This window comes from Dermacentor variabilis, chromosome 4, assembly GCF_050947875.1.
Source record: "Dermacentor variabilis isolate Ectoservices chromosome 4, ASM5094787v1, whole genome shotgun sequence".
Classification (NCBI taxonomy): Eukaryota; Metazoa; Arthropoda; class Arachnida; order Ixodida; family Ixodidae; genus Dermacentor; species Dermacentor variabilis.
The window spans coordinates 145,169,773-145,196,496 of NC_134571.1; the positions used below are offsets into that span (position 1 = coordinate 145,169,773).

General features: G+C 44.7%; 1 protein-coding gene across 1 annotated transcript in view; it reads right to left on the reverse strand.

Annotated features, from left to right (window-relative positions):
- LOC142578385 (putative fatty acyl-CoA reductase CG5065) overlaps positions 1 to 26,724 on the reverse strand; it is a 66,767-nt gene that overhangs the window by 21,144 nt on the left and 18,899 nt on the right. Inside the window, exons 2-9 of the mRNA XM_075687780.1 lie at positions 21,245 to 21,402; positions 18,077 to 18,193; positions 15,927 to 16,102; positions 7,770 to 7,842; positions 7,468 to 7,574; positions 2,214 to 2,388; positions 1,442 to 1,486; positions 1,173 to 1,291 (exon numbers count right to left, since the gene is read on the reverse strand). Of these exons, the coding sequence (XP_075543895.1) occupies positions 1,173 to 1,291; positions 1,442 to 1,486; positions 2,214 to 2,388; positions 7,468 to 7,574; positions 7,770 to 7,842; positions 15,927 to 16,102; positions 18,077 to 18,193; positions 21,245 to 21,382 (950 nt within the window). The 5' untranslated portion in view covers positions 21,383 to 21,402. The remainder of the gene's footprint in view (positions 1 to 1,172; positions 1,292 to 1,441; positions 1,487 to 2,213; positions 2,389 to 7,467; positions 7,575 to 7,769; positions 7,843 to 15,926; positions 16,103 to 18,076; positions 18,194 to 21,244; positions 21,403 to 26,724) is intronic.

Genomic DNA, 26,724 nt, shown 5'->3' on the forward strand with positions numbered 1-26,724 from the left:
TCTCTGGGGGAAAGTGAACTGAATTTAATTCAACGTTTGAACAGAACTTCTTGTGTACAACATTCAACTGCATCTAGCAAGTCGCCCAAGTAGCTGTTGTTCGTTTATAGTAATTTACTGCCATACAATATTCTCTTCTGGACGATCCATATAGAGTTGGCGTTCTTGATGGTACCCAACACGTTATAAGTTTACATTTGCCTGAAAAATCACGGCGGGAAGATTTTTGTTCAGTACCTCTGGAGGACCAAAATTTTACACAACATCGAAGACCTTGTCACCTTTTAGCATTATCACGCTGTACCAAAATTGAAATGCTCTAGGCTGCTGCTCTTTGTTGCGATGCCCGTTTACGCTGAGCACTCAGTCATCCACTGTAACGACCACGCAATGGGCTAGCCGTTCCAGTTGCATCAAAACCATTACGTCTTGAAAAGTGACCGAATTAATTTTCGTTGGACCAGTAAGTTCTGTGAAATGTTTTCAGTTCACCTGAATTGAAAAGTTGCTTTCGCGTCTTGTTTGAACGCTAGCCTTAAAAGTCGAGTCACTGAATATACACGAATTCATGTACGGTAACGTACACCAATTTCCGCCTGCTTTATATTAGCTTCGCTTTACTAGCGGTCGCATAAATGGCAATATCTTTAGAGTACACGCTGACAATAGCATGGGAGCAGATTGAAAGCGATTGCACGCTGGGTTTTAAAGGGACGACAAAAAAGGCACTGGCCACCTCTTGGATTTGGAATGTTCACTTAAGGACACAGATAAGAGAGAGAAGAACAAGAAAAAGTAAGGTTTGCAGTGTCTCCCCAACAAAGCATCGAAGATAAGCAAGGTTACTATAAAGTTACCCAATAGTGAAGCAAATGTTCTGGCCGAATGTTAAACAATGACGTTTGTAATCGACTGGTAGAAATATTTTACATTTAAAGCAATATCAATGACAGCCTGCCATCCAAATTTTGTGTAAGAAACAAAGCTGTTGGCAAAATCACTCGACGTCTCCGAATCATTTCAGAGTGCCTATGACTGCCCATATTTTAACGAAGCGATGGTAGTCCAAGTACAGTACAAGCTGTATTACTATGCACCGTGGCACAGCGAAGAGCTCGCTAGTGGTGAACACTTGCAAGTTGACTGTGCGTGCAGCAAGTCATAGTGCTCACCTTGTGACGGCAACGTGCCAACCAGCGCATATTAGCATGTTGGCCACGAGATCGACAGGAATGACGTCAGCTACGCACTTCTTTTCTGCCAGTAGTGAGGGTAGCAGCCCAAGACCGAGCTGGAAGTGTTTGTAAAACAACAGGTTCAATGGCTTTGATCCTGACTATATTCAAAATCTAGACATATCTCATGCCGTTTCACTCAAATGCAGCAGAATAATGCCCAGTCGTGATATCAGGAACTGCCGGAGCATTCCTTTATGACTTACCGTGACAATAATTCCGGTGCAGCCATTATAATTGTCTATCCAACCCTTTAAAAAAACACACAGTGTTAGATGAGTTCTCATAGGGATGATATTTGTGGACACAAGTGCTCAAAACGTTTTGGTTAACGTCATCGGCAAAAGTGCAGTGCCGACACATGCTTCTTGCTTACCGCGCTATAGCTATTACCTACATCGCTAGTTATTTAATAAATGCTAATAAACCTAATGGACCACTAAGCTAATATATTCTTCTTGCGAAAGTGCGGAAGGCTTAGTACGCTCAGGCGTGTACAGCATCGGTGGGGCATTTGAGAGCGCAGTTTTGGATCGCCACAGACATGAACATCCTGATTATCTCTCTAGGCGCCAGAATTCATCGTTATCAACCCTTCTGACATCCATTCATTGAATTTATTTCAGTGTAGGCGCTTGGATTCTGGCACAGGAGATAAAAACGTACGTATTCTGTTCTTGTCGCCTTACACACCAGCCACCGTGATTTGCAGATGGCCACCGTTAAGAAAGCGGCGAAATCCTGTTTTTTGGGCGCAAGAAGTTCTCGTTGCTAATCGTCCTCTGTGACAGCCAAAAGTTGCGGTGCACGTGGTCAGACACAAATATGTCCGAAGAACTGCTAGATTGTCATCGCAGCGGTTACAGGTAGTGCACAAAGTCATCGCGGGCATCACAATCGGCTATACTGTCACGGTGAAAGGCTGCGTCTGTGAAGTTACGAGGAAATTAAGTATGTGAATAAGGGTGGCACTCGCACCGGAACCGGCTCCCTCGTCGATGCAGTGACAATGGAAGGCCGCACAATCGCGACGGGCATATCTCCTCGTTCTTCCAGCAACAGGGATTCAGCCAAACTCTTCGTCAAAGTGTACGTGTTGGGCTGCCCAAACAAGTGCTTTTCCAAATCATCCATGAGGCCTTTATCTGTGGACCTGTCGGGAATAATAATCCCCATGAATCCAGTCATCCCATATTTTCTGTCAGGTTTAGCAGTTAATGTCATTTATTACGCGGGATCGAATCCAGGCTACGTTGGCTGCATTTCGATGGGAGCGAAATGCGAAACCGCCCGTGTCCTATGCACCGAGGGGCATGTTAAGGATCTCCTGAAGTTAAAATTAATCCAGAGTCCCCCACTACGGCGTGCCTCATGATCAAAACGTAGTTTTGTCACGAAAAACACCAGAATTCGATTCAATTCATCCTCAATAATACTATTATAGTGATTAGCATTTTTGAAACTTCACTCAGTTTGTGACATGCATGCAACCTCCTTCACGCCAACGTGGTGTCACTGAGTATGTGCCATTGGGTATGGTGTCGGTCTTGAATTAACGTCTTTCATACCAATTTGGCTCACTGGCTATCTGTCACTCATCAAAGAAAAAAAACGAAATCTCCCTGAGATGGCGGTGTCGATGATATGCGTGGTATTCTGTGGGGGTCAGCGTTGTGTGAAATGTCTTATGCGTGACAATGATGTGTGAGTGTGTAGAGAGGGGGATGGGAGGGGGTGTGCTGATGCAGTATGCGTTATCTACATATGCGTGAGGAGTACGAGAACAGAATTCCACATATTTACATTGCCGAACACACATACTCCGCGCCACGCCTACGGCCATATAATGCTACACATATCATCGGTAGTTCCCGTTCAGAGAGGTTCCATTTAATTTTATGAGGTTTATCGCCGTATTTAAGGAGAGTAGCCTGAGCTTGTTCCAGAGGGAGGGTGGTACCTTTCCCCAATATTTTATTGTTTTATTGTTCTGAAATTAGCATGCTCTAACATGCGAACCATTCTCCTTTTAAGGCATGCAGTCACTGACGTTAATCTAATTTATGCGAATTATGTATGAATTAGTTGTATGAATTGTTTGTATGAATTGTTTGTATGAATTAGTTTATGTATTCAATTTTACCAACAAAACTTTGAGCGGCACCTATGGTCGTGCAATTGCACAGCCAGAATATTTGCTCGATGTGGAGAAATTGAGACTGAACTTTGTTTATTGGCTTTATAAACATAGATTCATCAGCAGCAATTTAATTAGCGACGACTCTTTGGTGGATGTTGCCTTGAGCTACGCAAGGCCTCAGCTTCATTATTATTATTATTATTATTATTATTATTATTATTATTATTATTATTATTATTATTATTATTATTATTATCCCCTTGCGGCTTGGTTGAGCATTATTAAAATTAAATGAGTCATTTCTACAAAGAAATGTAATCAGGATAGTTCTGTGCTGTGCTTGGCAGCCAATTTACGGCACGCTGATACCTGCAGTACGCATGCTGCTTACAAACTTTGAATGCGTGCACATAGTGCTAAACATGCGTCAGCTTGCTTTCGACAGCAGAAATGAAGTTGTACAGTGACTCTGACATCTACAGACAGAAGACCTTTAAGATCCTGTTCCATGAATATGTCAATCGGCACTTCCACTGCAGCAGTGTCTGTCCCTTGGAATATTGCAGGCATTCCTCTATAATTCAGTTTCTTGGGTTAACCCGTCCTTTTTTCACTTTGCCTGCAATGCAGTACAGAAGGCGAGCATCGCTTCGTTGCTCTGTGTAGACACAATATGTCTCACTGTCGCTTCCGCCGTCTTCGAGGGAACTGTGACATCATTGTATCTTCCCCTTAGGCCTCATTTTGCTGTAGAACCTCCACAACAGTCTACAGACAGGGAAAATGTCCTTTAGACATTTGTCAGCCCTTACGATAATTCGCTCTCATCTCACAAATTGCTGTTTGCATGCCGGCGCACAGAAGAGGGACACATTTTCAGGCGCTAATTTGTACCCCGATTTGCAATGAGGCACAAAATACCATCGCTGAGCTTTTTGTTTCTTTTCTTTCTTTTCTTCTTGACAATATCCTTAATAATTAAAGCATGTTAACACGAAGCAGTTTCGCAAAAGTGCGTGGCACAGTAACCTGTGATTGTAAAGACTCCGGTTTTAACAATCTATTCCTTGTATTTTTTTAATAGAATACTCAGACGCCTGTTGCTTATCCTCAGACGCCTGTGGATAAGTACTCATAAGATCAGTACTAATAGTCACATGCCTGTTGCTTACCAGTCCCCGGCACTCCCGACAACAGGGCCCAATCTCGATCTAGAGGGCGTATCGCGCAAGGCGACCTTTCCTGGCAAGAAAAATGTTCCGCGCTCTTCACAGCTCTCAATTCTAACCACCCTACCAGGTGCTTTCAGAGCCGCGCCGTCAGTGAACCACTTCTGAATAGGGAGAAAGCGTGCATGAGGCGCTCCCGGCTTCCCTAGTAGCTCTAGTGGTCACGCGGGATCCTCAAGCAAGGCGATCCAGCGTGTGCAGAGGAGAATCGCGACAGAGAATCCCGTTGAAGTGCACGACTCAAAGGCCGCGACACGCCATGGGTCAGATCTCGGAGGCAATGCAAAAACTCCACGCGAACTTCGCAATGGCGCCGCCAGATTGCGCAGCATGTCCAGAGGGAACGGGCGAAAGTGGAGCCCCATGTGTGACGCGCTTCGTCGGTAGCAGATTTTGGGAAGTCGCACATAGGGGCTGCCGTTGTGATGTAGCTATACATTGATTTGTGTATCTCTTGTTTTCTGCTTTGATCATTTTATTGACACCAACTCGTCCGATTTTGTTGCTTCTGTCTGGAGTAAACGTTTTTTTTTTCGGGTAGCTATTTCGCTCCTTTTGATAAGTTAAGCGCATTGATAATAAATCTCCATTTGGTAGTCAGTGCCTGTCCTTGTCTACATCCACGTTATGCCTTCGCGCTGTATGCTCACGATAGCGGATGACCAACTAGCCCAATCAGTAACCCTTCCAGGCACCGCGGTGTGTAAGTACATTGCTTGAATGCTAATCGCATTAACGTCGGCAGTCATCTTGAGATGGCTTCTTCCCGAACTGTCTTTCCCGATGGTTTTGAGTTAGGTCAATAAATATATATATATGTCTGCCATCTGAAATGGACAGAAAAAAGTATTTCATCTTTTGTATTGCTGGTCTGGAGTGACGATCGTCCGCTCAAGGTTGCGCTTTCTCTCCCATTGCACGCGGTGTGTCAATCGCGAAGTGTTCGGTGGTTGCGGCAATCGCCGATTATTCGTGCGCGTGCAGCATTGCCTTGGTGTGTCCACTCCAAGCGTGGCCGAAGCAATGTTTGCTACACGAAAACTGAGCTGCCCTACAGTTTTGCTTTGTGCGTTTCACTTTCTTTCATGTGCTTTGCGTTGACCCAAGCTCTTGTTGAAATGTTGGCTGTTGTCGAGAAGTCTTGGAAGCAACGTTATTTGTGGAGTGTTGTCGGGTGGTAGCACAAGTACATTCCAATTGAGCGCATCAAGGTGCCGAACCACAGCAATCTTGACACCTGGGCACCCAGCTGACGGTGCTGATTTGGAGGCGTTGTTCTTCCGCGACGTGTTGCGAAAAAACTCCTCTCGGCCGCCATCAGATCTACACGCGCGCACACGGGTGGTGGTGGTGGGGGGCTCCATGGGTGGTCGAGTGTTGACAACGTGGCAAACGGTCCCACAGGGGTCAAGCGAGCACAGCTGTCCTAACGTGGAGCGTCCGTTCTTTCCAAGAGTCACGCACAGCGGGTCACCTTCGCCCAAAAGAAACACGCTTTGGCTCGGACGAGTACAGCTTACCGCGCACTCGCGTCGAATGAACGCCGTTCATGTGTGTACTGGATGTACTGGCCAACGCGTTCTAAATAAAAAAAGAGCAAGTGCCGGAGGCCTTGACGCATGTGCGACATAAGATTTGGACGGGGCAACGGGGCTGTTGCCGCCTGCAATCCCCCTGTGTAGCTTCCAGCGCACTAGTGTAGACGACAGGAGAGAGAAAGCCGCGTGACGGTATGGATACAACTTTAACTACTTCTACCTCCGCTTGTACTTCAAGCACTCGAAAAATTTTGTGACAGGATATTCATCAGGCGACGCCCTCCAAAACTGATTCCAATCCATGATTACCTGAAACGCGTTTAAAGATCCGTTAGGGTAAGAGTTGTTATGTATATATGACTGCGGCTGTTTAGGACGCGCTGTTTTTTGTTTCTTGTTGTGCTTTGGCGTATGAGACAGCACCTGCTTACCGCAAAAATAAAAAATTAAGAACTCCCATATCTACTGTAGAGCTTTATCTATTTTTATTTTCCGAAAATTCAGCCAACTTTTTTCGGTTTGTATTACCACCGGGAAATACAGTTTCTTTCAGTAAATGTATTTTTTCGAGTTGAACTTGCGCCCACATTTCTTCGTGGATAACTTTTAGCGTCCCATCTGCCGGTTTTCTTTCACGAATATCTGGTGCCCTAATAATGATGAACTTGAAATATCCTACTTAACTGCAGATTCTGTTCTTGAAAACTGCAGTTGTAGCTAGTGCACAGAACAACAAAGCTCTTTTTCTGAAATAAAGGCCATGTGACCACGCAGGAATGAAACTAAGTGCACTTAATTTACCATTTGAACGCAAATAGGGTGAAATTGGGTTTATAACAGCATGCATGTAAATAATGCAGAGAGCAATAATAGAAAAATTACTAGGTACGTGGGACTCGGCGTTACAGCCCCGAAAAAAACTGCAAGGAGTCGAGCCAAGCACCTTCGACCTCCGCGTATTGCCGCCTTCCCTACCAGATCCTCATTTTCGTCACCGAAGCAGACAAAACAAACTTAAAAAGATGTAACGCCTGTTTGAGGTGCATATTCAGTGTCACGCAACTTTTACCTCGCCAGGCTGCACGCATCGGAGCCCATGTAATGTAGCACCTGCGCGCCTCTCCCCGTCTATGCTAGGCTAAATTAGCTTTCACTGACCCTTTTTCATTTAACGGAAATGGTCAGTGAAAGCAAGTTTACCAAATTCCTGGAGAAAATTGGTCTGCTCTTTCTGTTTACACACTGCAAGCCTTTCACCCATACCCTAAATGTATGGCTTAAAATAGTTTGAATTTGACGGCAAGAGTTCAGTCATGCGTACTTACTCGATAGCTTCAACAAGTTTCTCGGCACCCAATGGTGGGGGGTATATCACCTCAAGCACGTCTGGTTTATCGCAGTTGCAATACGCTGTTGATACATGAACAAGAGCCTGAAAGAGAATTTGCGAAGCTGCGTAAGATACATGGCGATAACACAAATAATTATGTAACATGAGCGTAAAACTGCACTGAATAACCGTCTATAGTTATAAGCACTTTCATGAAAAATTGATAAATAGCCGTTCAAATAGGCAGCATAGCAGCGTCCATGAACTAACAAAAGCGCAGAGCGCGGTGGAACTTACTGTAAATTTTGACATCCGCTTGCACAGGTTCAGAACACGTCTTGTCCCGAGAACGTTGAGCTCAACGGCTTTCCTGAAATGCAACCATTTCGCAAGACTAAGTTTTATACTCCTGCCACCCGGTCATTCGAACGCATAACACTTTTTTTTTTCAAACTGATGTCGTGTTCCCCGTGCTGTCTTCCCCTAAAGAAGGCTAATGTAATGTGTGAACGGTTCCAGTAGCTATGGAGTAGTAATGCAAAAATAAAATCATCGTGTTCTTCCAATTAGATGCACGTCTTTAGCTACCTGACCATGTGGATAGCGGCAAGGTGCGGTATTCGTAAAGTCAGAGAAACCGGTAAAGGGAGAAGGTATTGAAGTCGAAATAAAAGTCCTTGTTGTGAGCCCACGCTGCAATTGAGAGGTATGCGAACAAATGTAGGAAAGGAGGAAAGGAGTGACACACTGGGCGCTCAAAAAAGGATTCACAGCCGGATTACACAAAGTTTGTCAAAAAAGAATACCTCGAACAATTCAGCAACGTTCACACTTCTTTTTAAGCCGGAGAGGAAAGCGGTCATGGTCCATCAACTGTCATCTTTGAAAGCGTTCCGGGGTCAAGTATAGGTTTTGCAAGCTAGGGGAAGAGACAGAGGTGCTGGACGTCATGTCGATAGGTATTCACAGCACTCGAACTTTGGTCCTACGGGGTTTCTGATCCGTAAAGGATATACGTTTCTAAAAACCCCTCATACTGATATGCGATAAGCAACGTTGCATCATAAAAAGAGATGCTCAACAGCACTTAATTGCAGCCGTAATGAGGGTTCCGATTGCGCAGCTGGCTGTTTGAGATGGCTTCAGAACTCCAGAAAGCTGTGCAAGCATGTTAATGTTGTTGTCTTGGTGCGTCCATCGTAGACAAATAAGTTTTACCCATCTGGTAGCATTCGTGTGTGGACCCAGCAGCCTTGTCTATCTTTGCGATGCCGCAGTGACTCAAGCCACTTAAAAAATCATGATTCATTACACTCTGTGAAGGTAGTTGACCAGCGAAGCTGTTTAGCACATGAACAAAGAGACGAACTCATTTATTCTCATGAGTGGTCAGTGCGACAAAAGGTACACACTCATTTATTGTCTTGATCGGTGGTCATTATTTAACTAGCACCTACAATCACATTCTTTGATAATGTCAAATGGATGCACGTACGCTAAAGGGTGGCCGGTTGGGCCGGATCGGTATGGCATCGTAGAGATATGTCTGCATCCACATTGAAAACACCGACGAGAACGGGGTAGTGTCATCGCAACCAATTCACGTTAAGTCAGTAGCCATAAACCTTACGGCCCTATAGTCATGGTATTTTTCGCTTGCCTACGGGGTTATCAACCATTGCTCACGGAGGCATGAGCCATTGATGATGACAGTTTTCGACATCCTGTTCTGTATGTTATATGCGCGATTAGAAAGAATTCCAGCACTGTTCGCTTCACTTTGCTGAGTGCTTGTAGCCTCTCCTCTACGGGGCTATGAGCCATTGCATTTTTTCCTTGCTTACGCGAGAATGAATGCTTACAGGGGCATGAGCCATTGATGACGCTATAGTTTTTGTTCACGGAGAACAAAACGCAACGAAACGCTAGCCATATACAGCTTCGCTGTAAAGTGATAACGTGTCAGTTTTGCAGAGCAGGATGAGGAATACTTTATTTTCGGACAACAACTTGCCGCGCGTCTTCTGGCGTAAACCACATGAGAGGAATTTACCAACTGCTCCCGGGCCACACAACACTAACCCTTACCGAGCCAGCTTATCAATGACATAGCAGACAGCAGTAGGCAGGGCTGCGAGCTCCGTGCGAGCGTCGTCGATGTCCTTATATGTGACAGTTTGACGTTAATTTTGACCTACTTCGCCGGGATTAGATTTCAGCTGCAGGAAGCTTGGCCAAGCAGAACTATCCATATCTGTATGCATGCCGCCTCCATATAGAGGAATATGGCAATACAATAGAAGCGTTATCTACCTCAGGGTGAACGAAGGTCAGCCTTCGTAATGTTTAATATATGTGTCCCTCGTAATGTCCATATAGGTTTTTTTTTCCTTTCTTCTAGGCGACGTTGGTTCGCGGAAAGGGCGTCCCGCCACTGTAGATACCAAGCCTGCAGCAAGGAATGTGCGTCCCACCTCCGGATATACCAAGACGCAGGTCTGGGAATGTAGACGCTGATCGCTTCTCTTTCGCGCATTGCTGGTTCGCGGAAGTTCTCCACTAGAGCTTGACAGTTCGAGGAAAGGGTCCCTCTAAAGTCACACTCACACAAAAGGGGCCTGTAAACACTGCGGGGTGTCCGCCAGACCGGCATACACTCGAGATAACCATGGCGAATTAGGAAGTCACACTTAGTCTTGATGAGGCATGGCGGGCGAGAATCCTTTCTTTCGCGGCGTGCTAGACGCCAACCGTAACAAGGCGAACGCCATCTGGAAGTGTTCCAAGGAAATGGGCGCTCCGCTCCGTGGCCACCAAGATATTCGCTTGCCGGCGCGCGCAAATGGGGAACGCCGCGGCCAATGTGCGAATGGTAAAACGCTGGAAATGGGGTTTTTCTAGTTTTCGCGTAACAGAATTATGTTTTCTGGTATATTCAATTTACAATCCGCCGCTATCAAGTGTGTAGGTTGTGTGGAAGTCGTATTTACGATTTTCCTACGTATTTAAGCTTGAGAAATTCAATTACTTCAGTAACTTCCTTGCGCGACTTGCAGAGCCTGGGCATTTGTGGTTCGCGAATCTTTTTTGCCCAATCGACGTCCGAAGTTGGACGCCGGGCGGTGATGCGGGACGCTGACGCCGGGCTTTCTGTGACACAAGGCCCTTAAGGCTAAAGCGTTAAAAGAATGTGTTCACTTCATTGGTAGATGTTTGCGACTCCATCCGAGCCTCAAGCGGTTCTGCCTAACATGGGGCCCAGGGCGACCTTAAATATCCGCTCGCGGTCTTGTAGCAGGCGATGTCTCCTCGGGAAGCTTGGGGAACTTTTGCAAGTGTGAGTGCCTGTGTCAGGTTGCGAAGTCGACGAACTCTTGCACTTCATGTCTTCACCTTTGGGCCCTCCACTTTCTGTCTTCTCAGGGCGTAGATGGGTGACACTTTTCCGGGAAGAGAGCAATCGTCTCGACATGCGGAAGCACGCTGGGAAGTTACCACGCTTGAGAGGTCGAAGTTCAGGCTGACCATATGAGCCTTCACGGCGATTAGGGAAATCATGTTTACGTGGGAAAGCACGCTTGATTGTTTCCCATACACGAGAGGACGATCATAACAACACTCACTAGAGCGCTAATGTCGGTCTCATTTATATTTCATTACAATGACAATGTAATGCAAGAATCTCGGGACCATCAGGGCGCTGCTGCAGTATGGATTGCAAAGGTTTATCCCATGTTTTCTTCCGGAGTAACCTCAACGCCTCAGCAATGTGGCAACCCGTTGCTTGAAATGAACTCCGTGGGCGCTGCGCGAGAAGTCGCACTGAATGACTGCGTCCTGAAAACAATCAGCTTTAGCACAAGAAACAGGTTTGCCTTTGACGGAAATGGAGTGTAATGACGACGTATACGTGCTTGAAAGGGCAAGCAACTATTTCTTTACAGTTTATACGCTGAGGCTTTCTATTCCTGAGTAGGATGCCGCCAAGGTTACCCCCAATTGGACCCTTGCGCGTGCCTGAAGGCGTCACCGCCAGGCCCAAATGCATATGCCATTGGTACATATTGATAGATACGAAAAATTTCCCGTATCCAAGCAACATGCTCTACGTAATTTCCACGAGAAGGGATCTTCAAAATTTACTGTAAAAGTACAGCAGTAACAAAGGAAGAAGAAAAAAGAAAGAAAGAATGCGATATTTGGTGAGACGCATCTAATAATCGAACCATTATTGCTGTATCACTGTGGCATTCTATCTTCGCGGCTAAGCAGATCTGGTATGCTGGGTTCCGTCAATGTTGGCACCATGAGCATGCCGAATGGCCTCTTCAATGTAAGCGCATAGATTGAAACGTACCGCATACAGCTGGCCAAGAAGCAAGCGTTTTTTTCTATAACCTGTTCATCACCTTTCTTCGTCACTGCGCTGTAATAAATTTTATTATATTTAATAACATTTAGAATTCCGTATTCTTGTTTCTGATATACATGTCAAGTAATGCATGAGAAGCTGTCGCACTGTCTTTGTTCTTTGGTGAAATGGCTTTAATCTGTTTCTTTACTGCACGATCATGTCTCCAGTACCACGGCTCTATAGCCAACTAAAGCTGCACTGGGAGCAACTTCTTGCCCTGGGAATTTTTAGATGTGACTTATGGGCTTCAGAATTGGCGATTTCTTGTTAAGGGTCTAAGAGAAACTTTGCAATATAATTTTGATGATACAACTGCATTGCATGTTTCTGCATTGGATGGTTATAGCTGGTATGCCTTCACTCCCGTTGTCGTTCTGGTGTTCGCAGTTGCCCGCCGCCGCCACCGGTTTCTGTCACTGGAGTGCCAGAGTGTCTTGCCAGAACGAAAAAGTACATGGTGCCCCGTGATTATCCCAACTCCCGAATCCCCGATTTCCAGTCGCAGGTACTACATTTCACGGCCACTCTTTCTTTTTTTTTGCATACGTTTGCAAAACATTTCATAAGTAAATAATCATTCGATGCAGCAGCAAAGTACATTCCAAACGGTTAGTACTGTGCCTGGCCTCCAGAGTGCTCGTTAAATAGGCCCTGAACCACATTTTATCGATGTGTAGAAATTCATTAGATGTTGTACTGTTTCAGAAATATATTGCCGCAAAAATTTCTTCATTGCGTTCAGCAGAAGCACAGTCATTGGCAGTCAAACACCGCGCTCGCATTGATTCCGCTCTTTTTTCGAGGATTTGCACTGCAAAGGCTATGGTCTAGCGGAAATGTGCTGTGCCCACAACACTCCGCGTACTGAACGTCATCGTGGCGCGCAGTTCAAATTTGATTTTGGATGTTCACGTAGACACCACTATTACCAATTCTGGCGGCTACGACGCGCCAAACGCCGTTGTCCTCAGCGAGCTGCACTGCGCTCCACCAGCGGACTCGTCGGGGTTTCCCCCGATGGCCGTGGTATCTACGCTACGTAGCAGATACCACAGCTAGATGCAACCACAGCGTTTGCTTTGGGCATGACAGCACCACCTCACGCGCTCGCGCTCGTTTCGTCCCATCTAGCAGTGCATGCTACGTGGAGCGGACCGGCTTCGTCCTGCACCAGCATTACCGACGGATAGCAGCTACATCAAGCTTCTGCATTTTGGAGCGCCATCAATGGCTCATTATGAAGCAAAATCTGCCAAGGCGTCTAACCGGAAGCGGCCAGGAGTGAGCCCGCTCTGGGAAGCGTGCGTGTGCTCTGACCTTAAGTTTCGCGTAGTTCGACGCTAGTTGATTGTTCAAATCTAGCCGCAATTTGCGAGACCCGACGGCTACGACAAGCAGGGTGGCCATAGTATAATTGCTATGCGGGCGACCGTGGCCCAGCATGAGTTGATGATAGTCGACTTTTTTAGGAAGTACGTAATTCTTATCGAAATTTTAAAGCAGATTTTCGCTTAATTCAGTCTCTTTATTAAATTGCCTCAATAAATATACACAGTAACAGTAGGAAGAAGCCAACTGCTCTAGACACCCTTCTTGATTGATGTCAAATATTGGCCAATAGCAACCGCGTATGGGAATCTGCTATGTTACGAAATAAACCGTCTAGAAGAGAGTAAGGAGAAGGCATCTGTTTAGAAGAGGGCGTTTGAGAGAAAGGTGACTTTGCGCTCTACTTCGAGATCTACGCGCCACGCACCACTACAGAATTTGGCTGAGGTGTTCCCAGCAGCGTTTTCTATCCGCAGACTGTTCTTTCACCAAGCCCGAGCAGTGGTTCAGGGCTCCTTGAAAAAGATTGCCTGACGAAGTGCTTTCCAGCTTATTCGTAAACCAGCGCCGATATCAAAATATATAAGCAAATCTAGGGCCATGAAGTGAAAGGCAGGATTTGAAAGATGAGGAAGAAAGAGATGTGTCCCTCAACCACTTAAAAGAACAAAACCTACTCGGCCTAGAGTAGTACGCTTCTTTGAAAAGATCACTCTCGCGCATGTGCGAATGTTCGCTTCAACCGACAAGGCACGAAACACTGCAAGACTTACTGCGCTTAATACAGAGCCCGCAATCGCGTCCACTTTGCATTATGAATAAAACTGGAACATATGAAAACTCAAGGCAGAGGAGGAACATTCAAGAACTTTCTTACATTATCGGAAGTGCACAATCAAACGCAGTGACAAAACTAATTAATTTAGTGAAGAGCATCAATGACAACTTCGGCCAATAAATAGTGCAGGACTGATCTTACTGCTGATAACCACTTTGTTTAACATCTACTTAAAGATAGTGATCACTCAACACCTCTTTCTAAATATTGTTCCCTGCCCCAAACGTTCTCGGTTTAGTTTGGCCACGGAAGCTTGATTATTTTCAAGAACCTTTAGGCGCGGTTTAAACATTGCACCCCACAAGAAAATTCAGCGGATTGTTAACACGCATATGTGGAAATTGATGTTAAGCGAAGCTATCTTTGTTCTTTACGTAAATATTATGCAAACGTAACGCTGTTGGCGCGAATTCAGTGTTCGTGCAAATGTAACCTGGTGCAGCAAATGTAACACAATGGTGCATACGAGATTGTTCTGATGTAGCTGCGGCATTCGCTTGAACGCGACATAAATGCACAACAAATTTATTAGATGCAGCGCATGCGTCTTTTGGTCTTCTCCACTACCATATCACTACTTTCACCCACTGGACAATTTCTTCAGGGTACTCAAGGTCAGCAATTTCAGTGATAGTAACCGCCGATGCAACTACATCCAGCAAGATTTCACGTGGTTGCACAGACGTTGTTTTAAGACTGGACGAGATGCACCGATGGAACACGCTGTTCGCATGTGCTCTATTCTCTTCTTCTTTGCGTTGTTGCTGACTGGGCACAATGGTGAAAAGCAGCACGTGCGTCGAGATATACAAGACGTAACGAGAAACTTTCAACGTCTCGAGTTCCCTCTGTTTAACACCCAGTCAATCGCACTACAATTTCTCTTCGCGGGCAGTGCTGACTGGTTCGGGTGACAGCTGATGAGACGCATACCCAAATCGTGTTACGCGGAGGTAGAGAAACCCCGCCTTTTCTGTTCCACGCCAAAACAACGTCGTTTCCTCTTGGTTGTTGCTGCTCCAAGGAGTCACTGGACAGGGCGCGTACTGAACGAAGGGTGCTCGTTTACTTCCCGTGCAACCACGTGTTATTGTTTTGCATCGTGGTTTTGGATGTAATGTTCACCACGCTCTTCGTAACTCATGGCCTCCAACCGCCGACAATCTTCTTCGCGTTTACGAGCCAGCATTCGCTTGCGCTCTGCAGCACGTCTTACAGTGAACGAAGTGGTCTCGTTCCGCTCGATGCTTAAAAATATTGTAGGTTTCTATCTTTCGAAATTCCACAGTGGGCGATGACTCACGAGGAACGCCATGGTGGAGGGTTTGGGATTTATTAGGGCAGCTGGAGTTCTATAACCTGCACCGAATGTTCCATCCCGCTCACAACGGAATGCGGTCGTCGCGGCTGGCATCGAACCCACGACCTCGTGCTCAGAAGATCCACGTCACAGCCACCCGGCCACGCCGTCGGACACACTGTACGGTTTTGTCGAGGGCTCCTTCTTGTCCACACTCACTGCACGCTTCGCTCAAATTTTGTTCTCGTACTTTTGGCGCCTAATGCAACTGACCTCCACACTCGACATATTCTGTCGCCCACTTTATCATTTCCCCGTATTGGCACCACGCCACAACGAACCGACATCCGCTACAGCATTGCAGAGCCATCTATGGAGCCTTTAGGGTCGTCTAAGGTCAAGGTTAGTAGGCTGTGACTCATTTAGTACTGCAGTACTGGGCGGTGTTGTAGTGTGGTAGCGAGTGATGCGCGTGGGCCTACTTTACAAGACTGCAGCCAGCGCCCAAATTTTGAGAGCAAGATACAAAGAAAGCTTCACTTCAAAAAAGCCGTAGATTTATTTTTCACTTGCCTGAGAGGTTCATCAAACCTGACTGTGGCACCTGAGTGAAAAACAACGGACACGTTGTCAATCAAGGCAGCCTGATCAGGCGCACTGAGTCCCAGGTTTGGTTCAGTCAAATCTCCTGGCAATGCTGTAACTTTTCCAAGAGCATTTGGCTGTTGTTGCTTCAGGCGTTCGAACATCTGCGAAACGAAGTAAATTGGGTTGAAAGAGAGAAACGTATATCACTGATGACTTTATCCAAACTGACTGTCGCTGAGACTCACTCGAAGCTTTCCTTCCTTAGTTCATTCCATTAAAATGCTTCCCGATGAAGCCCGAGAAAATCGACTCTATACGACACTGCCACCGCAATGCAACATTAGCATCGTTAACCGTCAATATCGAACAAAATATTCTCCTCAAACTGACTAATAACAATAATTATTGGAACTATGAGTTAAGAACAGTCACTCGGCACACGTGGTATTTTGCTTCGAAATATAATAAAATTGTTGTCCTAGGGATTACGGTGTCATCTATTTTGATCAAAACACAATAAAGGCATCACGTGGCATATATCGCAATTTCCTCACAATAGGTGGATTGCCTGAAAAGGCAGACGCTACTTTTAAGAAATATCCCAAAGTGATGTTAGCAAATTACAAAATCTCATTAATTAGGTTTATATATTATTACTTTAGTTCATATGTACTAATTACGGTTCCTCTAAGCAGTAGTATCATTCTCCACTTAGTAAACATCTTGTGCTCAGCATCTGTTTCGACAAATGCCTTCGTCAGTACCTATGGAGAAACGCATTAGTGTTCGAGTTAACACTTACACTGACGGTGAGAAATGGAGCTCTGCTATTAATTTAGGCAAGCGCTACTGTTGGTTTTCTTTTTCGTGAGTTAATTCTTCGTGCTACTATCAACCACTATTATGATAGCCACACAATCCAAACTAAAATAGTTCCTCTAGTTTAGACCTCCTTCGTAAGATGGTGTTAGATTTGCCTTTAGTCGCTTTTAATTACAGGTTTTTTGTCGAGACGGCTCCGGATTCTTTTTACTATTATTAGGCTTTTGTATTTATGATGCCTGGTATTTATCACTTCTCTTGCTTTCTATCGCTTGCTATGGCATCATGTCTCCCCTAAAGTCAGCGTGACGACGGCGGGGGATATTTTGATGGGAGAGCCATCGTGCATCCGTTGATATAACGCGCCATTCTTGCTTATAAACCATATTTCAGGAGAGATTAAAAATTATTTATTGCTGCGGCTAAAAAAAAGACGAATGACCCAAACAACTATTAGAAACAACTACGGTGAGAAACGGTGATCTTATCCCTTCAGTCCCAGCATCGCAGCCACCGGAGCGGGACGGCGAGCATCGCAACGAATTCTGCTTCGCTGTAGTCTTTTCTCTTGGTGCCGGCTTGTGAGCACATTAGCTTTCTGGCTGTCTCGTTAGCCACGACCCTGAGCACCTAGTGTAGGGAAGGTGAGGTACGTTGCGGTGTGAGCAAGTAAACGATGGCGCATCGCTATGCACAGCCGCTAACGACAAATGTACGAACATTGTACGAGCAATCTTACCCTTTCACGTTTGGCTAGACGGGAGCGGATTTCACGAAAGCGCGCTACATGCTCATAGAAAATACCTATCAACGCGATGTGCGCCTCTTCAAAATATGAGGAAACAATTAACATCTCTTAAGTTCTTACATGCGTTGCTATATCGGGGTGTGCTAAATCAGCGCAGCTCAAGACCACTTTCTGAAGCAAAGAGGTTTGGGATTTGGACTCGAGCTTCGGGGACTCCGAAATCAACGCGGTCGTTTCTACACTATTTATTACCAATGCTCGTGGTTACCGCTTGTAGAGTTAAATTTACGCCCCACGTGTTGAAACACCTATAGTAATGCGCTGTGAACGTTAGCGCAAGATCTACATCGAGCAAAAAAAAAAGAGGGACAAGTATCGGGAGACCGTCTGTCATTCGCGCTCGGCAAGAGAGTAGCACGCTCCGCGGCGCCCGTTCTGGTAAGACTGGCCGATTTTCTGACTGGCCGATTTATGAGTACTTTTGCTGCGAGTTCGTTATCCATGAATAATCTGATATGCTGTTACATATACCTTAAATAAACGGGCAATAGTGTCACGTATTTACCGGTGAGTTGAACATCTTTTCGAGCCTCGCCTGTGGTTCTTCCCCACGCTTGTTGCGCACGAGGAGGTAGGCCCGCTTCAGGCCAGGGCATGATCGTAGCAGTTTTTCCAGAAGAACCTAAAACATGAGTATTTAAAGAAAAGATGCAGGGACGACATTCGTGAAGTGACGGTCCTCTTTAAAAAAGAGTACTAAAAAGTTTGGGACTACTACTTGTAACGTACCATTACAAACACGTCACTGCTGAAATCTAATAACAGAAGAGATTCAAAGATGCATGAAGGCTGTATTGTAGCAGTCTGGTGCACACGTTTGTGTTCCATGTCGTGGTGCGCGCAAGTGTTAACAGTTCGTTATAAAAATCTACATTCATAGCTTTCATTATTACACCAAACACAAATAACAAGGGCTCACAGGTACTACTCGTGCAAACCAAAGTAAGGCTGCAATAACTCTTGTAATTGCTCTTAAAACAGATGCTGCGTAGTAACTTTTTCTGTGGTGAGCACACGTTGTTCTTGTTTATCGTTCGTTCAGGGCTTTCTGTACGGCAGACTCTCCAAGTCATGGTACCAAACTGTGTGTGGTTCTCTAGTTCTGCTGTGAAATATAGAGTCGCGATCACTTACCTTGATTCTGAACGCTTCATCTTTACTTTGCGATAAATTCGCGTCGAAAATTATTCTATATAGCGGTGATATCAGATTTTAAGTATGCAGTCCCTGCATCGGCCAAAGCTTGCTTTCGGTCTGGAATCTACACAGCAGTATATTGAAGGTGGCGCAGTGTGGGCTAAATCCAGTGCTAGAAGGTCTCTGAGGTTTAAGCGGGTGCCCAGGTCGTGAAAAACTCCAACCGTCTTTTCAATGGAGGCCACAGGCTGTTTTATCTGTTTGACTTTCCCCTCTTACATACAAGCGGGGATATTTAAGAGCAAGCTTTAGCTCACAACAAATTCTTATTATAATATCCAAATACATGAAAAACAAGGAAATGTTCGTACAGACAATCATCACACCAACGTGAATGAAGTTTGTTTTATTCGGAAATTAGGACTTCAGATGAGTGCAGGAAGCATAATCCTCATTTATGACCTCCTAATTCTCACAAAACTTCAGAATTTAATACGTTAAGCTAAATGAAGCACGAGGTTCACTAATCTGTAATTCTGCACATAGAACAGACATCATCAGTAGCAGCAGCAGCAACAGCAGCAGCAGCATCAGCATCATCCTATTTCATGTCCACTGCAGGACGAAGGCCTCCCCCTGTGATCTCCAATTACCCCTGTCCTGCGCCAACCGATTACAACTAGCGCCCGCGAATTTCCTAATTTCATCGTCCCACCTAGTCTTCTGCCGTCCTCGACTGCGTTTCCTTTCTCTTGGTACCCACTCTGTAACCCTAATGGTCCAACCGTTATCTGAGCTGCGCATTACATGACCTGCCCAGGGCTACTTTTTTATCTTAATGTCAATTAGAATATCGGCTGCACCCGCTTGCTCTCTGATCCAAACCGTTATCTTTCTGTGTCTTGAAGTTATGGCCAGCGATCTTCGTTCCATCGCCCTCTGCGCGGTCCTTGACTTGTTCTCAAGCTTCATTGTCAGTCTCCAAGTATCTGGCCCATATGTTAGCACCGGTAAAATGCACTGATTGTACATCTTTGTTTTCAATGATAATGGTAAGCTTCCAGTCAAGAGCTGACGATGCCTGCCGTCTGCGATCCAACTCATTTTTCTTTCTTCTATGAATTTCCTTCTCATGATCAGGGTTCCCTGTTATTAACTGGCCTAGGTAAACGTACTTGTTCACAAAATATAGAGGCTGACTGGCAATCCTGAACTCTTGTTCCCTTGCCCAGCTATTCATCATGATCTTTGCCTCCTGCATATTAACCTTCCACCCCACTCTTGCACTCCCTTTGTTAAGATTGTAATCATTTGTTGTAACTCGTCTGTAGTATTATTGCATAGAACAATGTCATCGGCAAACCGAAGGTGGCTGAGATATTCGCTGTCGATTCTTACTCCTAAGCCTTGCCAGTTTTATAGCTTGAATACTTCTTCCAAGCATGCTGTGAATAGCATTGGAGAGATTGTGTCTCCTTGTCTGACCCCTTTCTTTATAAGTATCTTCTTGCGTTTCTTGTGCAGAATTAAAGTAGCTGTGCAATCTCTGTAGATATTTTCCAAGATTTTGTAACAGTATAAAATTCATATGTTTAGCGCATTCTCAGTCGATGTGATATGTTTGTCCACTTGATAAAAAATAATAAGAATTTGCAGCTTAAATCAAAATGTTACAATGCTTGCGAAGATATCGCAAGATTCCTGCTCACAAGTTAGAGGTAGATATTTCAGAGTGGTGTGTAACATATTATTTTATTTTTCTTTAAATGTCATAACAGAGACATTTTACAGGAATGTGATCTCGTTAATATTATTGAACTTACAGAACTGAAAACATGATGCAATTATCTCCTTTTTTTATTCAGCAGTTTGGAACAATATCAGTGAAAACGTTGATAGCCGAAATAAAGAACCATCTTACAACCGCCAGTGGGCATTTTGTTTCTTTTGAACGCAACAAACCTAGTGAAGATCTGTGCAGTGAACAATCATTTCTTCTTTCCACGTGCACTCATATAGTAGCTCCCTCGCAAATTGTTCCTCTTGAGACGGCGCGTGGCGCTTTACCGCTTCGTAAACCGTGCGGCGAGATGAGCGACGGGAATAACTTCGCCTGAGGGAACGCTTAGTTGATGAGGAAAGAAAACTGAAAGAAACGCTTGACAGCCTACAGAGATGAAATTTTCCCCGCGCGACCTTCCAAGAAGTAATGATTTCTGAACGCCCTGAATGAATACACGCGAGTTCAACGCCTGCTAGTTATACCTTCTTCCCAGGCACGGAGTTGATGAAAGCTCGGTAAAACCCCATGCTAACGTCAGAGATGCTCGCGAAAATATTGCCGGCAAAGCACTTCAAGATAACCCTGCCAGATGCAGCACACAGACCACCACCTAAGCGCATTTCTCTCGTATATAGGCAGACCACCAATTGTTGTACGAGCGTCAGTGTCCAGGTATAGCTGCCTAATAAATGTCAACGTCCCAACAAGCCCAAAATTCACAAAGTAACCATACAAGCCTCCAAAAATAATTACCTTTCCAATAAAGCCCGTTCCTCCGGTGATGAACACCTCTCGATCTTGATAAAACCGTGCAATCTGGGAGTCGTCGTTCTTTTCGCCCACCTCTCCCTGTATATGGCTTTGCTGCTGATTGGTGAACACGTCCGTCATGGTGGGCACTTGCCAACAGGCTGAACAATAGCAGAAGAAAAGAAAATCAAGGCGTATACAAAAGCGCACACAATCGCGCGAATTTCTGCTGCACAGGGAGTAAAATTCAGGGCCCGTGTTCACAAAACCTTCCTAAGCTAAAAGGGTTCGTGCCTGCCAATAGTGATATAGGAAATATTATTAGCTAAGACGATCAGCCAATAAAAAACAGCACTTACGAATGAAAAGCATTGTAATTTCTGCCCCGGAAGAGAAGATAAGTCTATCGGTTCATTTTACTGTTTTGTTAGCTAAAATATTAACTCAAAATGTACTGTTTTGTTAGCGTATCATGCACTTAGCACTGTACTTTACTTTTCATAACGTAACAATTCATATTGTTTTTCGGAAGACTTGCTTCACAAATGACACCCTTGTACTCCTGGACAGTGTGAGGACCCATGTGAAAAATTAAACGAAATGGAACGACGTGGTGCCTTCGTATCCGCAATAGGTGAAGTGCAGCGAACTTTCAGGTGACAACAGATGCTTTTGCACTGTTTGATGTCGATTACTGAAGCACTTTTATATTTTATTTTTCTTTTGCTACGTAGGGACAGAGTGCAGATCCTGATGGGTTATTGATTAGATTAAAATTCCTCAGTCCCATTGCAGTTCAACGCTTGGTGTAAATATCAGATGCTAATGGTTTTATTTTTATTCTAAAAAAGGCAAATATAGGCGTACGATATCTTTATATTTAGGTGTTTTGCTGGATAGCGTGGCACCGCGATACCTTCGGCTAAAAACATAAGTTGTTTAAATTATCCACTCTGGCCAAAAGTTACAAGCGAATTGTCAGAAGAGGCTACAGGATTGGTAGAGGAGCACAGTAGGTAAATTTCAATGCAATATATAATTGATATATAAGATGTTGATAAATACATATATACCAAATAATAATAACACATTTATTTCTTTCATTTTTTTTTTCATTTATCATACCCCTCAGGGACAAGGGCATTACAGAGGGGGAGTGGTAAATACAAAAGAATGAAGAAGACAAATAGATTTGGTTACATGAGTGTTTAAATGACACCTGTATAAAAAATATTAGCCAACACATATCCGAGTTAAAGAAACTTTTCTTTTTCACTTGTATATTTACGAATTTGAAACGGCCTCGATTTCAAAGTATGGTTAAGTGCAATGACGTGCTCGCACCACAAAGCGCTCGCACATTCGAATCCACCATGTTTTTTTTTCAGCATAGAACGCGCAATGGTACATTCGGCAGAAACTCGTGCGGCGAAAGAAGCAATGGCTGGTGTCCAAACTGACAATGTGTCTCGACGCCAGTACCGCCATGCGCTGGAACAACCCGTTGGCTAGTTTCACTTAAATTCATTGCCATTCTGACTCAAGTGAAAACTTTACCCAAGTCCCGTTGCCTGGCGGTAATTGAGCCGAGAAACATCTTCCACATACAGGCTTCTCAGTAAACATTGAAATGAGCTGCATTTGGAACTATAACAACTTTAATCTTTTCCGCGAAGGGAACCTTTCTTCGTCGCACTTAACTATGTATACATCTGCAGTGGGCATACAAGTGGTGCTTCACTGTATTGGTGCCAATGTTCTACAAGACTTCTTTCCACAAGAGCAATCATTGCTTTCTGTGGCAGGGTTTGGCATATATAGCGGGCTCGACTACCAAAGGTAAGCAGCACGAACAGGTATGGCAGAATAAGCTATGGGTTAGGGAATTAAGTAGAAAATTTTTTAGGAAGATCCGAAAATAACCAAAAATATCAAGCTACAGTACAAAGAGTTCGAAGAAAAGGTATTCATATCTGTAAGAGGGCAGGGAAAAAATTCTAAAACATTCATTCACACTGGACGAAAAAAACTAGGAAGCTTACAAGCAAGTATGCGGCCTGTAGGGTGACCAACACAGTAACAAACAATATCTAGCGGGAAGTCAGAGATGCTCAAATTATCTCGTGGGTGGCGGCAATAGAAAAGGAACCTGCAATGAGTAACTATTTAAGATGAAAATACTAAATCAGGAAAAAAAGCCCTTAATGATAACTCTAAGGGAAACTCATTACGAAGGGAGATCAGGAAGCCTTAGAACACGCACCTATAAAGCGAGATATAAGAAAAAAGAAGCATATGCTTGCTGCGGTAAAGCTAGGGTAACGATGGGGCATGTTTTATCCGACTACCCAGTGGTCGATTTAGGCACCACTGGCCTCCTTGAAGCGCTTGGGTTCAGCGAGAGCAGGGGGAAAGTAAACATATCCGCAATACAGATTAGTAAGAGGCGATTGGAAGATTGGTGGAAGAAAACTGGGGAAACGACAAAAAAGGGAGACGTACACAGAGTTTACAATAGCGGTTCAGAAAATTTGGTTATAGGAATTCATCGTCTTTTTTTTCCCGCTTCTTTTTTAACCTAGGTGGGACATTACGCAGTATAACAGTAAGAGCTTGGCGGCGCAACCCACCGCTTTGTTCCAACAAGGACGCTCGCAACAACATCCATCCAATCGATAACGCCGATATAAAATATACATCTACCATGAAAAAGAAACAGGCAGAACAAAAACATGATATAAGTAGAACACAAATTATGTTAAGGTTACGAAGACAGCCGCTATTTTTTTTTAATTTAATTTGTTTTTGTGTTACTGAAAGTATTATTTCTACTGTTTGCTTGGTAATCGCTGGTTTTGGTATTCATTTAGACATTTCATTTATTTAGTTTTTTGCTTGAGGCCACATGCGTGTTTCTGTGGGTACTGTAGGTTTCTGTTGCCTGTCGTTCTTGTTAGTTTTCATGTTTTTTTTTTTGTTTCCAGGTGATGAGACCGGTCCCAATAGCGTATCCCAGGTTTTTTTTTTTTTTTTGCCATCAAGCTCGACCACTTATGTACATTAAGCTCGTGTACAACGTCGTTAAGTAAAATCAAACTGAAATAAACTCACATTTGCGTAATCTCAGCACGATGAAGTTTATGAACAGATTTCACCGATTTGGGTTGAATATTCAAGTGCACTTGATCGCTGAGAACTGACCTTATATAAGAGCGAAGGTGCTAGCGTATATTGCTGCTATGCGATTGTTTCGTTGAAGAAACCGACATACTGCTGGATGGTTGATCCCAACCGGGCAGGGAACTTGTTCGACTGACAAAAATATGGAATTGGATTCTCTTGTTTTACGTCTCACAAGCAGAATGTAATTTCAAGGCATGTCATAGTAGTGGACTCCGGATTAATTTTCACTCCCTGAGGTTCTTTAACATACACGTAAATCTCAGTACCCGGACGTTTTCATTCGTCAGCATTCTTTGGGTACTTGAAGCACTTTCTGGAGACTATGCATGCGTCTACCTAACCGTTTTCCCACCTATCTGGATCGCTGAGTAGTCCGCGGGCGAGTGGGTAGCGCATCGGGCTGCTGTGTTGAGAAAACATGGGCGCTATAATGTAAAGCTATTCCAAAAGTTTCTATTCCAATTGTGAAATCAGCCCTCCACGATTGGTCAAAACACTTTCGCGCCACCTCCACTTCGGCTGTCACGCGACATCACGAAAACCACGATAGCTCCCCCATCTGATATGTCGTGTCTATACTGAGTATATATATGAATGATTAGACCCAAGAAAAGAAAAAAAATTACTTATGATTCAATGCCTTTTCGCCTACAGCCATTTGCTATTGGTCAAATGTTTCTGAGCGGCGCCCACTTCACTTGTCTGTCACGTTACGTCACAATAGTGCGAGACCATAACCTGTCAAAGTGACGTCTACGCACTAAAGACGTAATAATATGCTGAACAAAACTAAATTCGTTTCTGAACAGCCGGAGACTGCCCAGTTAAGAAGGGAATACAAGATGGCTGCCCGCCGATCGCTCAGGCACTCGCTACTCGCGCATGCCGAAAAGCATGCAGGGACCTATTTGCATATAATAAAATGTTTTACGGGGCAGTATAACGTTATCGAGCTCTTTCGGCAAGTACACGACATCGCTCTGCCAGATGTAGTTTGCTGAGGACCTTTCTTAGAGGTATTCCTAACCTTCTGTTGTACGCTGCCGCGATCTTCGATCAGCCACCGCAAGCTAAGGGGAAGTGGACCAATCGCAGACACGAGCACCACCCTCCTCATCCGTTTATCTATTTTCACTGCATTTGCTCGGTTCCATCGAAACTCTCTCCACTTGAGCGGGCTCTTCGCCTCTTGACAGCCAATTGGATAAGAAAAATCGCTGTATGTAGGCAATGTTATTCGTTTTCGAAAGCAAATAAAAGTGATATCCTGTGAACGAGAAAATCGTTTATTGGGCTGTTCAGACAACGCTGCGGATCATCGCCAGGTGCTTGCATCATTGTTTATGTAAATTTGACGTCAGGAGATCGGAATAGTATTACGTTATAGGGCCCCAGGGTTCTAAACCAACCATAGGGCCTACTTGGGTCATTCAGTATGTGGCAATGTGCTTTACCGTGCCGCTTTTCTAGGAACCTCTTTCACGCCGACGTGGGTCACTGTAGATGCGGGACCGGGCATTTGCGAGAAGGTGTGTGCCGTTCTTCAATGAACGTCTGTAACGCCAGCTTCGGTAACTAGGTGTGTGCCACAAGGAATCTGCCGCTTACAGTGACGAGCGAGATCCGTTAAATTTCCCCGATGCTGAGCGGTATGAGACCCACGTCACACTGGTTCCTTCAGGACACCAACCCGCTTCATTAGCAGTCAGCGTCACAAATGCGATGGGTACGCGGCACATTTAAGTGAATGCCTTTGACGCTAGCGCTTCCAGTGAGCTCAGCCATGAATTCACTGGGTATGTGCCGCTCTTGAATGCGAATGTTGCTAACTTGTGTCACTGAGTATATATGTGCCATTGAGTGTGCGGCAACTGAGGGAAAATTCTCAGCATTCGCAGGCACTGGAACGCCACGCTTCTCGTCTCAGACGCCACGCCCAGTCTTCTCGGTCGTGTCACTAGATGGCGCAGCGTGTTCAGAAAGATGCTCGAGAGAGGAGCCTGGCCGCAGCAAGACGCGTGTATCAGGATCTGCACGTATTGTCGCACTAAGCATTTCGGAAGCCACGCACAGACTTCGCGGCTGTGGCACTAGATGGTGCGTAGTGCTTTTAGAAAAGTGCGAAAGAGGAATCTCGCTGCAGTTGAAGCATCATACATAACTATTTTTGGCTGTGGCAATAGGTTGTGTCGCTATATTCATTCAACGCTAAGTGCATTCTCTTCAACAGTCATCGTGAGATGGGTTCTGTCAACATAGTGAATTTAGCTCCCATCGAAATAAGCCCACCGCCATCGGAA